At 37.8% G+C, this 16,328-nt stretch overlaps 1 protein-coding gene across 1 annotated transcript; it reads right to left on the minus strand.

Annotated features, from left to right (window-relative positions):
• Positions 1–2,209: 2,209 nt before the first annotated feature.
• On the minus strand, positions 2,210–16,182 carry heatr3 (HEAT repeat containing 3). Its single transcript, XM_028015096.1, has 15 exons — positions 15,890–16,182; positions 14,132–14,304; positions 13,366–13,453; positions 11,556–11,656; positions 11,118–11,227; positions 10,097–10,237; positions 9,697–9,989; positions 7,275–7,365; positions 6,938–7,092; positions 5,080–5,162; positions 4,863–4,999; positions 4,653–4,741; positions 3,949–4,092; positions 3,697–3,873; positions 2,210–3,547 (listed from the first exon to the last, which is right to left on the minus strand). Exons 1-15 carry the CDS (start codon positions 16,028–16,030, stop codon positions 3,434–3,436), a joined length of 2,037 nt encoding a protein of 678 aa, XP_027870897.1. The 5' UTR covers positions 16,031–16,182; the 3' UTR covers positions 2,210–3,433.
• Between the last annotated feature and the right edge of the window lie 146 nt (positions 16,183–16,328).

Here is a 16,328-nt window from a genome sequence, read left to right on the forward strand (position 1 = left end):
GCTGCGCCGAGCAAGTGGATAGGGGCGGGGATACACCTATTACGCAACAAACAGTTTACGGGGGTTTTTCAATATATTTATTACATAACAAACTCAGATTTCATATTTTTCTTTCTATGTAAATCAAATACGGAAAATAAATTTTTAATTCATATTCCTGTTCATTTAAATCTGACATTATTTATGATTTTTTTTTACGCTTAAAACATAAAATTGAGGCAGGAATACGATTTATATGCTCTCAAAAATGGATTAAAAACAATATAATAGGTGGGAGACGTTTTTTCAAGGTATTGAAAAAAAGTAAAACCCATAATTTCGTTTAACATTACGTAAAACCTATTAAGTTTTTTAATACATGATGTGCACACCATGCAAATTACACCTGCAGATCGTCATTGACATTCTTCACATGGAAGGTAATGTGGAAAATGTCATTACTAAGGCACCCATTTATTCTGTGATCTGGTGCCTCTCCCTTTTCATGATCCCTCATAGATTCTATTCAGGCTATTGGACAAACAGCTGATGACCTCACTGCCAAAATTATTGACTGTAGAGTCACTTTACACTAGACTTCAAGCAATTTAGATTCCACACCTCTTTATAAATTATAGTCCAGTCATTTCCTCTAATCCACTTTTTCCTTCAGCTTAACTTCCCATTAATATGCTTGGGCACAACACTCGGTTAGCTTCTTTAGCGATTACCATTTTTTGTCATAGCTGTACTGTTGAAAGTGTCAATGATTTTATGCTCAACAACTGTTAAGTCAGCAGTCTTTTCATTCATCAAACATACTATGTATCTGTATTAAAAATACTTTATTATATAATTATAATCTTACGACAAAATGAATTTGGGGTTTCATTGCCTGTAAAACAATCACTCAAATTTAGAGAAATAAAAACCCAAATTAGCTCACTATGTGAGCAATTAATCTGCATGTGGTTCACTTTTTAAGCTCAATTTGAAAAACTTTTTGTTATTCTATAAATTAATTAAAAATAAAAAATAGAAAAACGACAACCTGTCAGTTTTCTGTATGTCGTGCTGCTGTTGCCCTATAATTTCCCAATTCTCAAATCAGCAAAATACATCTTATCTGCTCCAGTTTGGCCATAGTAAATATACTATTAAGCCACTTATTTATTTTTGATATTTTTATTGACTGTGGCAAGCTTATTCCTCCATAGTTTTGTAATTCAACAAGCAGAGCCAGGGTCATAGGTCATTGCCACTTACTGTACCAACTGATTTGAATATCAAATAAGAAAATGTAATGCTTTTATAAACTACCTTTAAGCTTATTAGCTGAAATCCACCACTGACTGTTTTTATATTATAATAGTGTGATAATTTATTAAATCTAAATCTAATGTGGTCTCATTATCTGTAAGTAGGTCCACGTATATTCAACTATTCAAAGTAATTGTATTAACCTGAAAATAGTAGCGGTTTGAAAATATATAAATCTTGCTGCAAGCAATATGCAAAACTAGTCAGTTATAACGTTCTAAGAAATGAGGACTTAAAAAATTAATTCCCTGTAAGCCAGAACAGGTTTTACATCAAAGCTAGCGTTTTGAAGAAATTTCCACATTTGTCAGAAATCCTGACAGAAAAACACAAAGAACGTAATTAACCAGTTGGAGCGAGACCTGGCAGTGGGAAAGCGCCTCTAGTCACTTCCAAAACAAATGATAATGGAACAGCTGTAGACTATTCATCAAGATTAGACTTCAGTTCAGATCTTTTGCAAACCAGGATTTTGAGCAAGTACCTTGCTGATTTGAACAATTTAAGAGTTATTATTCACTGACCATTTTTAATAATAAATAATTAATAAGATGAATTAATAATTAATTAATAAGATATTCAAAAACAAAACCAAAAGTTTTGATTTCATATGAAATTTTTCAGTACTTCTGTTGAAAGTTCTTTTTACGCTATTCTAAATGGTTCTCTCATGACCCAGAGGTTTACCATGAACTAATCAAGTGATAAAAAAAAATAGTCAACTGATTTTTCCAACTGGGATATCTTACCTTACACCAAATGTATTTTTATTTTAAACCGTTACAGCAAGACGACTTCAAATAAGTTCATGTTTGCATCATGGCTCAGAACTTTATGCATTTACTTTTGAGAAGTTTAAATATTTTTTTCCCACATAACATACCTTGTTTCAGAAAAATGGAGGGATTAGTGGAATTTCTTTTCACTTTATTAGGAAATTGATCAGATTTTAATGAAACTATGTAGTATCAAAGTTCTGGCACAAAAATATTTCTGATACACCAATAAATATTTTTAACACCGTTTCCATTCACTGCTGAACTAAATACTAGTCCTGTCAGCAACCACAGCAAGTCTATTTTTTCCCCAGAAAGTTTCAGATTGAAGAACTAATTATTTACAACACAGATTTTTAATAAGCTATCTTATTAAAAGCTATCTAATTTCTGAAAGTAAATTCAAAATATCACATTTTAGAACTCTGAACAAGGTTAGAGAATTTTTAATTTCATGATTTCCTTGTACCTTTGCTCACTTAACCTTACAAAAGTATTTACCTCCATTGAATCTTGACATGCAACAACAGCAAATCTAATATTTTATTAGAATTTTATGTAGTAAACAAACAAAATAGAACATAATTATGAAATGGAAACGCATCCATGGTCTTCTTCCTTATTCTTTTTGTTAAGCAAATAAAAAATGCACTCTGCATCTCTTTATGGTGGTGGCAGCATCATGCTGTGAGTCTCCTTTTGTTCTGCTGGGACAGGTAACAGGGTGTGAATACTTTAGCCATCCCCTGTAATATGGAGTTAATTTTCTCCCTATTAGACAGAGCATATTTAGCTCTAGTTTTTCTATAAGCTTGAAAACTTGTGTAGCAATTTTAACTTAAAAATATGAATCTACAAAAGTGGCTTTCAAAGAGTGATTTTCAAAAGTCTGCACAATGGACACAAAATAGCCCCGTGATGTGATTAATTTAAGAAAAGCAGTTTATTTTCTAAAAATAAAATGGATCATTCTGCTGTAAAATATCTGTAAAGTAACAGCAGTCTGTAGTGTCCTAGCAATATGACTGCTTCATTTCCCCAAATAGGTCTCCTCTACTAGTTAGGATAAGTGAAAGGGTAAAAATGAAAGAAAAACTGCAGTCTGCTTTTTGTCAACCGTATCTTTTAAAAATGTTGTTGACATGCCATCAAAATTTGCTGAGATCTTTTAAACCGTGTTGGTGAGTCTTCACAGACAAAATGCCACCACCTCTTCCTTTTCACAAAAAATATTCACATAACTCAAACAACTGTAAACAGTAATTATTTTTAAAAATACATAAATAAGTGATGGTTTCTCAACTGCACCATCTCATCATGTCTCAACAACTGATCACAGTGTTACGAAGACAAAGTCCTTATTTCTTCACCACCTTTTCCAGATAACCAATAAATCTTCTTAGGTTGACTTTGATGTTGTCCAGCACACACAGCTGCTGAGGGCTGTATTTACCCCGGCCTTCTTTACGGATCTATTAAGAAAAGGAAAGATGGATAAGTATCTTAATGTATTGGAGAGATGAGATCCTGAAATAAATTTTATTGGAATATTTTTTGGAAATCAAAAGAATGACCTAATTACAAAAATTGCCTAAACTATATGTTAGTTCATCTCTACAACCTTTGCCTTGAAGACGGGCTGAAGTGCCTTAAGTGCAGGCAGTAAGTTGAGGTTTTTAGCCGCCATTTCTGCCTCCTCTCCATCAGCGAACACATCAAACAAAGCGTCGAGCGCTTCTCCGTTCACAACCAGATCGGAATCCCTCGTAGCGACTTGAAGCAAGGCATTTCCAATCATCTGCAGGATCAAAAGTTCTCAGAGAAGGAGCAAACATTTGGGCACAAACAAAATAAAAAATGGAAGAATTGGTACCTGAAGGGTTTCCACCGTGCCCTTTTCTTTGGCTAATGTGCCTCCAGTGATTCCTAGGATGGCGACGGCGTTAACCCTCACACTGACAACATCGCAGCGGGTGGCTGCCTCGCTCAGACTCATCAGCTGCTGGGGGGTCATGCACTGAACAAACAAAAACACGACAGAAAAAGCAGCCATTCAGTCATAGAGTTGTTTTCCAAGTTGGAAATAGTGTTGGGTTAAAGCTTCTAGTCAGAATCACTAAATATAGTTTGTAACCTACAGAGGGACACACAATGCTCAGTTTGTTTTTGCTTTGCAATTCGTCCGTTAAAAGAAAGATGATTCAAAATTCCTGTTTTGTTCATGTTTTTAAATCAGAATACTTCTTTGAAAGAGTGTTTATTTTCATTGTGTAAAGCTGCAAGACAAAAACTTTTAGAATGCTACACAGATTTAGACAACATTAATAAAAATGATTCTTGCATCTCTTGTGATGTCATCAACCTAAATATATGCTAAGCAGAACCAGCAGGTCATTCTCCATAGTATCCTTTCTAAGACTTTCTCATTTATAAAACTCTGCTGTGAAAAGAAATACACTGCTAGACAGTTAAATATTTTGAAAAGCTATGCTACAATACGCAGTCTAAAAAGGATGAAATCTTAAATGTATATTTCTGATTACCATCAGTGACACTGAATAGTACTGTATTTTGTACCTGGCTGATGTTTTTGGAGGCAATTATCTGCAGGAGAGAACGCATGGCGCTGATGACGGCCTCAAGGAACTCCTCATCTTTTGGGATTTCTGCAACAGAAAAAAGTTTAAATGTCAGTTCTGCTTGTTGCTTTCACACATGCCTATGAATACTAAACTGGTAAAGTATCAAAAGTGCTAAATTGCAAAAATATCGACAAGAATCTGAGACCTTCAGCACCAAAGACCAGTGAGGACAGGTGCTGTGCTGCTCCCTGCAGGGCTGCCTCACCGCCCAGAGACTCTGCATCCATGGTGGAGAGTATGCTGTGGAGGCAAGTCAGCGCCCGGGACTGAACCCGCCGCATCCTACACAAAGAGGAGGCGTTTAGTTTATACGGTGAAAAGTTAAAAGCTGCAACCAATTTTGAGTCGATGAAGACGAGTACCGCCTGCTCAGGCTTCTCCAGGATGGGTTCTCTTGGCACACATTGGTGGCTTCCTCTCTGGGGAAGGATGTTTTTTTGAGAACCTTGAATCCAGAGAAGAGAAAACATATTACAATGCAATCAAAGCATGTATGTGGGAGAAGCTAAGTGGGGTTCACTGCATAATCAGAAACAAACAGTTCCTTCCACAATATTCATCAAGTAACTACTGAACATAACCACACAGTACAACCACAAATGTAGGTTATTACATGTGTCAGAAAAACACAACATAAAAAAGGAAAATGACACATGACAATCACATTAAGATGTTTTTAATATAGAATTAAAATATGAAAAACATTTTGCATTTGTATTCAGTATTTGTATTACTTTGATGCGTGGACATAAAATTTAATACAGTGGTGCCCAAGTCCAGTGCTGAAGAAAGCATGTTGGAAATTGAAATAGACCTCAGACAGGACAATGGTTCACCCTGGACACAGTCAGAACTGCAATGGCATAGTGTTGAACAAAGCATATTTATGTGTTAGAATGGTCTAGTCAAATCAAGCCCAGAATCTAATTGAGCATCTCCAGTGAGAAGTGAAAAATTGCTTTTCACAGATGTTTTCCTTCCAATCTAATTTTCAGCTATTCTGCAAAGTTAAAAATGTCAGTCTCCATGTTCAAAAGTTGGTAGAGATGCACAAAAAAAAGACATGGAGCTCTAACACTGCTGTGAAAGGTGCTTCTATGTAGGGAGACTTTGTCCATGAAAGTTTCTGACACACAGATGTCCGTGCTCTAAGTTAAGGTGATCAGGAACTTCTCTCACCGCTGGCAAAGTGCGTATGGGGTGCAGCGGAGACACATGCAGTAAATCTGGGGTGACTGAAAGGCAGTTACATTGCATTAAGCTGTAACACCAAGAAGGCCTGCCTGCAAAGTCATTTATGCTCATCTCCTAGACCAGTGGTTCTCAAATGGGGGTACGCGTACCCCTGGGGGTACGTGGAGGTACTGCAGGGGGTACGTGAAGCTTTTCAAAATATCTTTAAAAAATCAGTAGGCTCCTCATAATAAGTCTTGGGGAAAATTATTTTGTAAAAAGTTCAATAAAATATAAATGTGTGTTCATGCACTGAATTTAATATTCAGTATTTACAGGGTATTTACAGCACTGTACCTCTTTTTATTCCAAAAATGTTTTGCCCGTGTCAGGGGGTACTTGACTAAAAATATATTTTTAAGGGGGTACATCACTGAAAAAAGTTTGAGAACCACTGTCCTAGACAACTAACAGGGCATTGAGACCTAACTGCACTGTTCACAAGTCTCAACAGGTATTATAACTGTTTAAACATAGCTATCTAGATGTGCTACAAAAAGAAAATTTGACGAGGTAGCACAGATCGTCACAACACCGGCAGCTATGGGGAGGTTCCACTATCTAGTTTTCAGATTGTGATTAGCTATCCTCATGTGTGCAGATGGTAATGTTTAATCATTGGCTCATGTGTATCAGTATGAATTAATATTTAACATATCAGTCACAAAACGGGTCATGAAGAAGGAGCAAACTATGAAAGGAAGTGTGACTTTTAGTCCACAAAATGCCATACTTTTCAGATGTTTTATTTGTTAAAAAAAAATTCCCATTTTCTTCCTCTTCAATATTAGGCACTCCTTAAAGTCCACTGAAAATTTTTGAAAATATTCAAAGAGCTGTTTCTTTTAGGCTTGCAACCACAGCTGCAAAGATGACAGCTTAACCCACTTTAGGCACTTGTCAACACTCTCTGACTCTGTAATGAATTCTTCCTGTGCATGTAGTGACAGAGGTGAGGTGTGATTGAGGAAGCAGAGTGATGTTTGCCTTTTCTGGTATGCTGTGGTTGATCAAGGCCCCTTGAACCTCAGCTGATAAGCACAGTGGAGACATCAGACTGGACAGTCCGTCGCAGAGTCCGTCAGGACCCAAGTCACTTTCATCGCTGCTTGACTCCTCCTCCCACTCGTCATCAGAAGGATCTAAACAGAAAAGGAGAGCAATAAAGAATACTTTAATGTTCTGAAATCACCCTGGCAATACGTTTACTGGTCTAACAGCCGCTCAGAATGACAAATCCACACTTGGTGGCCATGTCACAGGAAATACATTTTAGATGAAAGTGCCTGGGGTCAGCACTGCTGTCCGTTCCCTCAACACTCACCGTCAGAGCAGCACATGTTGACAATGATCTCCAAGGACGTTTGCTGGGCTGTCAGCAAGGCCGTTGCCTCCCTCAGCTCCTCCTTACCCCTCTGGACACAAACAAACAGCAGCGTGAGTCAACATCCCAATACAACCATGACTGCCAGCGCTGCTATCGCCCAGTCTGATTCCAGCTGCTCGCTACAGAGGAGCGATTTATTCCTGCTGATGTACTCGAACACGTCAGGTTGCACATTTCTGAGCTGGGTCGTGGTGACAGCCTGCATAGAAAGTAGCTGATGGAGAAACTTGGCTTAAGCTACGCTGCTATATTTAGGGCCACAATGAATGTGTGTGTTTCAGTAGTATTATGCCTGAATAGTTTAATATTTTAGAGGGGAAATTGTGGAACGTCAACATGATCTTGGGGTTCTGTTCGTGACCGAGCCGTGAGGGACAGATCTGTCTCGCCGGGGTTGAGTCAGCCAGTCACCAGTCCCCAAATGACCCGCGATGCGTCTACTCCACAGTTTGTCTGCACCGTCGGCCTGGTGTTGCACTTCCGGATGACTCATGTGTTGCCTTTCCACCTGTCATTGGTGGGTAGCTCTAAAGTCAAAAAGCAGGCCGCATATTTCCCATGAACAGCATCACATCTCAATCTAAGCTACAGGGAATCTATGAGACGTCTGAGAATCACTGTGAGGATTTTTCCATACAAGTGGATCCAGTTCTTAAACAGGGCAGGTGCTTGATTCAATTCCTAACTGGTTCCAGAAAAGAACTAGTTTGTTTTCACAACCTGAGATTTTTCAAAGAGCTTCAAAGTTATTAAGCTACACAAATCATATAATTTATCTCAGCAGATTTTATAGACTTTTCCCACAGTAAAATTTCTAACTTTTCTTTCTCTTCAAACTTTTTCAGCTCCAAACAAAACAATACAAATGAACCAAATGAAAAGAGTTTCAATATGTTAGTATATGAAGTAATTTACTACACTTATTAATAATGTCTTGTGGTAGTATTCTACACAGAGACATACAGGACAAACAACCATGCGCACGCACACTCACACCTAGGGAGAATTTAAAGAGACCAATTAACCTGACAGTCATGTTTTTGGACTGTGGGAGGAAGCCGGAGTACCCAGAGAGAACCCACGCATGCACAGGGAGAACATGCAAACTCCATGCAGAAAGACCCCAGCCGGGAATCGAACCCAGGACCTTCTTGCTGCAAGGCAACAGTGCTACCAACTGCGCCACTGTGCAGCCCTCAGTAAACCTGCAAACAGATATCACCACCTTAATTTATGAATGCTGTTAACAAACAGTCTTTGTGAAAGCTTCAACATCACAAAGGCTGATGTGGACACTGCTGAGCCACATCAGCAGCGTGAAAACAGGACTTGACTTATTTGACTCCACCTGAGGATATGAAGTGAACAAAAGATCTGTCAGAAGTGGTGTTGATGGATTCAGGGGAAAATAACCAGATGTGCACTGACCTACTTAAACTCTGATGGATGACGACAAAATAAACTGTGAGAAGATAACAGACATTCAGCTTATGGTGTTCTGATTCCATGTTTTATTATTGTTGAAGCAGTTTTATTGCAAAAGTATTTACACCCTTTTAATTTCTCCACATTTTGTCATATTACAACTACAAACTTTAATGTATTTTACTGACATTGTAGATAATTAGGTAGCTAATTTTCTATTGTTAGAAGCGGAACTAAAATTAGCATTTAAGCTAACATTAGCTTTATAGCTAACTCAGTTTGACTTAAAAGCATGACTGCATTAAAGCTAGCATTAGTCTAATTGTTTTAAAAATATCCGGCATACTTTTAACACCCTGGACCAAAATGTTTCCTTTAATTTTAAATTTTCTGAGTCATATCTCAATCGGTTCTTGAATCAATTTCACACAGAGAGTAAATATTTTTGTCCATTCTTTTGCAAAACAACTCAGACTGAATGAGGTTTTAGGTCTGTCCTTTGATTAGGCCATTTAATTTTGAACATGTTTTGATCTAAACCATTTCATTGTAGCTCTGGCTGGATGTAAGCCTTTTCCGGCGTGATTTTATTCCAGGATTGCAAAGAATCAGTTGAGCATGATGCTGCCACCACTATGTTTCACTGTGCTGTTGATGTGCATTTTTTATGCAGGCCAGAAACTTACATTTTCATCTCATCTGACCAAAGGACCTTCTTCTGCATGTTTGCTATGTCCCCTCTGATTAAATTACTAACAGTGCCATTATATATGTGACTTCTAAAGGCAATTAGATGCACAAAATTTTATTTAGGCGAGTAACAAGGACAGTTTTCTGGTTTGGTCAAGAAAAAAAAACAAGTTTCTTATTCTAATATAACGAAATGTGAAAAAGTTTAGAGGTGCTTTCTGTAGCAACCAGTGTGTCTACTTACAGGCAGCAGGTCGGAAAAGTCAGTGTCAACCTTTATAGTTTTTCCATTCTTCTTCTTCATGGGTGCGTCCTCCTCGTCCATCTCCTCCTCAGCGGGCTCCGCCGCTGCCTCTGCCTGTTCTGCTTCGGCCACAGGAGCCGTGTTTCTGTGGTTAGCCTCTTCCGCTCGTCTGAGTTCAGGTATCAACACCCCTGCGTCCAAATCCAGACACTGTGACAGGGTGGCTACCACAGCGTTGAGGGTCTGGGCTTGTCGGGCCGCAAGCAAGCTGGTCTTCATGTTCCACAGCGTACCTGAGAGACAAGGCAGGAAATCAGGAGATTCTATGGAAATATACACTGCAGTTTTTGGGCCACCTTAAAAAGTGAAAGAGACAATTATGACAAGAGATGAATTTTACCTGCAGCTAAAGTCCTGAGGAGAATGTGCGCCATGCCTGGCTGAGATGACAGTAGCACTTTTTCTAGGGCTTCAAGTACTGCGGCATTCATGCTACGCAGCAGCTCGGGGTTGTCCTCGGTCACAGTGTGCAAACAGTGAGCTGAGAAACACAAACAATAAGAGTCAGATTCCTCCAACTGAGATGGCAGATTAGCTTATAATACCTTAAAATCAACTGAGATGAATATACCCATTAAAAGCTCACTGAAATGCGTACGTATCGACTCTACTTCTAAAATAAAATACACTAAAGCATGCTTACTGTCAAACACTTTGGGGTTATTTACCTGAATTTGTAGCATCTCATCCTTTAAAAACAGCTTTTTAACACCTGGAAACTGTAGACAGCAGCTGAAGGATATTTGGGAGAGAAATTTACTTCCTATTTCTGACCAATTTTTTTGTTTTAGTTGCTTAATAATCTTGTATTTTATTTCCTTTCTGTAAAATTCAGAAAAAAACAGCTAGATGAAAAATGAAAAGTTTTACAGCTAAATGTCTTTTCTATTAGTTTAGGGAAAAATTTAATAACCTTCTTTCAGCCAGCTAACATGTGGTGTGCAGCAACAGATGGGTATGGGGCAATGCTGACTTACTTTATGCTACATACAGCTAATGAAAACTCACTTTCTCTAACCCAGTAGAACAAATGGGAATAAATGGCAACAATGATATTCTGTTGTTTGATGTTTTAATGTTTTCTGAACAGTTTGTTGTTGAAGATGAGAATTTATTCTCAATCAACTTATCTGGTTAAATTTAAAAAAATTCAAGTAAATCTTGATACCAGTAAGTGTCCCATGCTGGTATGGGATAGGTTTTTAAACTTTTCCACCACTTGACATTTTGGATATAAAAACAATACAAATAAACTAAAAGGCAGTTTAAATTCACCAAGTGTCAAATGCCTACCAGAAACTTTAAATGAAGAACTTAAAAGGAAATCCTGTTAACTAGAGTAAATGCTCTGTCAGACCTACCAGCTGATATGGACAGCTCCACGTTGTGAGGGTGTCTCTCCAAGCAGTGGACAACCATGTCCAAAAGGCCGGATTTGTTGAACAAAGACACTGCCTGGCTGCTGCTCTCACTAAATGAACGACAGATGGATGACACAATCAGCTGAAGAATTGAAGATTTAGCAGGTGTACACCTAAACGGTGGCTGCAGGGTGGCCACAGTCACACAATTAACAGTGAAATTCTTTGAATAGAACTTGATTTTGTTCTAAATATTCCTGATAGTGGAATGATTAAAAGAAATATCAAATAGAAATAGCTAAATATGTATCTCTTGACTTATTCTGATTTTAAGAATGGAGAAAGATCTGTGTTGCAGCAGAGTAACAAAGCCACAACAACATCTTTAGGGGAGGAAATAAATCAATAAAAACCCTACATACCAACTTGTTGGCTTACCAGAGATTCCACAGTAGGTTCACAGCTTCAATGGCCACTCCCTCCACAGGATTGCTCTGGTCTTTCATTGCAACAGCAGCAGTGTCGAAACTAGTACAACACTGGAAAGAAAACAACATTCTGAGCAAGGAAGCAGCAGATACGTACACTGTATTTGTCACTTTAATAAAGTACTGCCTTTGGTTCAAAATGTCAACACCACATAATAAATTTCACTGCAAGTCAATTTTTTGTTTTTGCTTCTGTGAATACAGTCTTAAAAACAGGGTTGGTATACTTCTCCCACAGTAAAATTCAAGCACTTTTCAAGTATTTTAAGATAGGTTTTTAAACTTTTCCAGCACTCAACATTTTGGAGATAAAAACAATACAAATGAACTAAAAGGCAGTTTAAATGTGATATAATGTGATATAATTTACTGTTATTAATAATGTCTTGTGATAGTATTATACAGAATGTATAACATATATATTTCAATTACCGTATTTTCCGCACTATAAGGCGCACCACATTATAAGGCACACCTTCAATGAATGGCCTATTTTAAAACTTTTTTCATATATAAGGCGCACCGCATTATAAGGCGCATAGAACAGACGCTACAGCAGAGGCTGGGGTTACGTTATGCAGCCATTAGATGGAACTGCCCTAAAGGGAATGTTAACAAAATAGTCAGATAGGTCAGTCAAACTTTATTAATAGATTACAAACCAGCGTTCTGAAAACTCCTTTCATTCCCAAAATGAATAAACAGCTGTTTTATTATTTTCCCTGAGGTAAAGTCAGTGACGTGGTATTTTTGTAACACAGTTTATCTTTTAACAACAGCAAGGTATAACATATAGTGGAGGGAAACTTTTCCTCGATTCAATAAACACGTAAAAAACAGTCTGATACTGTTACAGTAAATCAAACGTTAGTGCAATCGCAATATATATCCACTTCCGCACCGTTGATTCATTCATGTTAAATTCTCTCGCTGCTGCTCTATTCCCGTGTTCTACTGCGTGACTGATCGCCTTGAGTTTAAACTCTGCGTCGTAAGCGTGTCTCTTAATAGGAGCCATTTTGGGGTCTTTACACAAAACCCAGCATGCACCGCACGCTTCTTCTTCTACGGGGGAAAATGAAGTTGGCGGCTGCTTACCGTAGTTGCGAGACCTGTTGTGGCTCAATATTGGTCCATATATAAGGTGCACCGGATTATAAGGCGCACTGTCGGCTTTTGAGAAAATTTAAGGTTTTTAGGTGCGCCTCATAGTGCGGAAAATACAGTACACCGACCAATAAGTCACTAAGCCATTAGGAATAATAAATATTCCTTACATTGAAACAATCCAAACAAAACATGTTACGGTAAATGACCTTCCTTGTCAAAATTTAAATGCTTATACGCAATATACAAAAAATATTCTTGTTAAGTTTTCTGTCATTTAGGAAATAAAAATAGTTCTGGTAATTCTAACTAACCTAAAACAAGAGACGTTTAGTCTGATTTCACTTTAGACAGTAAGAAAGAAAATGTGTGTGTGTGTATGTCTTATTATACAGTGCATGAAAACGTCTATTTTCAACTGTTTCCAAATTTAGGCTTTTAATCAAACGTTTAGTTAAAATACCAAGCACTTTCAAGGACTTTAAACAGAAATCAAGAACTTTCAAAACTTTGAAAATCACCTGTTAGAACCTTGTAAAAATATATTACTCCCTGTGTGCTTGATTGACATCCAGTTCCTGCAGATGTTACAGTGTACAGATGAGGAGGAGTTAAGAAGATGCAGTGAGCTAAAAGCAGCAGTGGAGTCTCACCTCTCGAAGCAGTGCCGTCAGCGGCGTCATGATGTCGTGCCTCACCATGTCTTCGCACACCTCCTGACCTCCGCATGCACTCAGATTTCTGTGAGGCAGACACACACTCATCAGTAACTCAGAGGAGATCCTGTGTGAGTAGCAAAGCTAAAAAAGCAAAGCTTGCTGATCTGTTGCACAAAACCTCTGACTGCTTTATACTGAAAGAAGTGCTGAGGGAAGAAATGTGTTCTGTTTCATGTGCAAACATAATGAAAAGAAAAGATGAAGATCTCTTAACATTAAACAATCAAATTCTGAATAATGTGGAGCATATCCTCCCAACTACTTACTATTTGCTTTTTGTACTCCATAGTGTCCCTAGCACAATACATAAGTACACATTTATTTAAAAAAAAAAAGATTATGTTCACTTACAGTACACCAGAGATGAAACTAGAAAGCCCAGAAGGGCTTCTTTTTTCTATTTTTAGCACAGAGCCATTTCGAAACAGAAGTATGCCATTATTAGAACTTGATTATTCTTCAGCTTGGTGTCCTCTGTGGTGCAGATATTTTATCTTTTAAACTTTGTTTTGTTGCCATGTCTGACATGTATTTCTTAGCTAAATCCAAGAGGTTTTTTTTACAGCTTAATGTTGAATAAAAACAACTTAAGGAAAGATTTTAAAAAAAGAATGAACGGAATGTGTAATGTGTCCAACTTTACCCAAAGAAAATTTAGCGGCATTACGAAAGACGAGCGGAGATCCCGCTGCGCCCTCACCTGAGCGCCCCAGTGGCCGTCTCCCTGACGGCCAAGCTGCCGTCCAGCAGCATGGGGCCCAGCCGTCTGACTGCGTCCCTCTGGAGGAAACCGGGAATGGCCTGGCTCTGCTGCACCACCCGAGAAATGCTGGCACATGCAAACTCTCGAATATCTGCACTGGGACTCTGCAACTGGAAATAAAAACGCAACTTGATATTAAATCGAGGTTACAATCTTTTTTTTTTTATCTTTTATTTGAAGATTTCCTTACTGTTTCCAAAAGCAAAGTTGAAGTGAAATGTTTGGAGATTGATAGAAGGATTTTAACTTTTTAAAAAAAAAACTTTACTCCTTCAGTATTAAAATATTTTTCACCAAATGTTTTTATTGTATATTGACGCTTAATAGGAAAGAATTCACAAGCTTTTATCAAGAAATACATTAGGCTCATAAAAAACATCAATAGTTGTAGATTTAGGTAGCTTAAGCTATTGCAGTGGTTCCCAAAGATTTTCTTCTGGGCCCACGGGGGTTTCTGAGCTATAGACCCAACACATAAATATTTTGATCAATTCCATGCTCCATCATGCTTAAAAACAGATAATCACCAAGTCGCTCCTAGATGTTTGGAGTTGCATTTTAAAAACATTTTTAAATCATCCTTTATTCACTGCTGTGCTTTTATGAAAGATCAACCAAACATATTTGACCAAATTTCACTGCTGGCATAAAAATATGCAATCATATTAGATCTTTTATGTGTTTCTTTTTCTTTTCTGTCCTAACAACAGATTATTGTTCTTTTATAAGCAGAAACCCTCATGTCTGCTTGCTGCACATTCTCAGCAGCAGCCCTTGACTGAGAAGATGTCAGCTGGACTGTGGTCTCAATGACTTCATAAATATTTAAATTTTGTTCTGGTATGTGAGGGATTTTTTGATGCAAAGTAATTATGACAGAAAATGTTTCCCCTTTCAAAACAGAATTTGATCAAAATGACAGAATGACATCAGCTCCCTCCATCCTCATCATCTATTTCACACGAGATCATTGAAATTATGCTTGCAGGTCATTTTCGGAGTTAATTCATTATAAGTCAATTATAAAACACACACAAAAATGTAAAGCCATCACTGTTGAAAATTAAGATTTCTGTCGGTCTATAAAAAAATAATAATAAAAGTTATTTTTTTCCAAAACGTGCTTCTGTTTTGCTATTTTAATCAACACTAAAAACATTCCCTTTGCAGATAAGAAATTAATTTCATTCAATACAAAGATGATGATATTGATATCGCGTAAAAGAATTAGGTACTTGATTTTGAATTATTTCCTTAGAGAGAAAAAAAGTCAGATTAATTAGTCCTAATTCTCTATTGTACATTGCTCTATACTGCATATAAATATACACAATAAGGGCAACACAAAGTGCCTTATATAAGACAAAACACACAAACAACCATAAAGCAAGAATAATTATATAAAATTGTAACACATATGCAAAGAGGTATTCTTCTACTTAAGTGATAAAGCAATACAGCAATTATTTTTTAATAATTAGTAGTAAGAGTTTGTGTGTTGTGTATTTATTTTCTGTACAGTACGCATACTGACACCTGGTTAAAGGGACATAACCCCAGCCCGACATGTGACCGTGGACAAATAACCTAACACTGTCAATCACTTGCTAATCAATAATTCACATAACACACACCCCTCAGATCGGTGCGTTTCATAGTTATAACTTTAAACCCCCGATGCGATCGTGGTCCTACTTTTTCCAGCAGCTCCGCAGCCGGACAGCTTTCCTCATCGTGCTCTTCGTCCGCACCGTCCGCTTCCTTCACAGCGCTCACCGACAGGCCGACAGAGTTGAACTGCGGCCGCTTAAACTTCGTGGTTTTACTTTTACCCATTTTGATCTGTTTCTAGGTGCTCATGTGACAAGATGTCTGTGTCTTCTGTCCGAAATGTCGGCGATTACACTGCCAGCAGCCCGCAGACCCAGGCTAGCTGGAAACCATGTGGAAGAGTCAACGCAGACAGCCGGAAAGAGATCGTCGTTGACGGAAAGCGGTCCGCTTTGTCGCAACCAAGAGAATTGTTCCTGCGTACGTTAGTGCGTCCGTCATATTGTGAGTGGCAGGTTCTAAACTTACCACTACTGCTTTTCTTGCTTTGTTTTCATTAAAGCTAACAAAATCCATGGCCATT

The sequence above is a fragment of the Xiphophorus couchianus genome, chromosome 4, assembly GCF_001444195.1.
Source record: "Xiphophorus couchianus chromosome 4, X_couchianus-1.0, whole genome shotgun sequence".
NCBI lineage: Eukaryota > Metazoa > Chordata > Actinopteri > Cyprinodontiformes > Poeciliidae > Xiphophorus > Xiphophorus couchianus.

Coding starts and splice junctions, on each gene's coding strand:
- heatr3 (XM_028015096.1), bottom strand. CDS start 16,030: ATGGGTAAAAGTAAAACCACGAAGTTTAAGCGGCCGCAGTTCAACTCT. Junction 11,657..13,365: donor TGACGGCACTGCTTCGAGAG/GTGAGACTCCAC, acceptor TTTTCTTTCCAG/TGTTGTACTAGTTTCGACAC. Junction 3,548..3,696: donor AGCCCGTCTTCAAGGCAAAG/GTTGTAGAGATG, acceptor TTTTCTTAATAG/ATCCGTAAAGAAGGCCGGGG.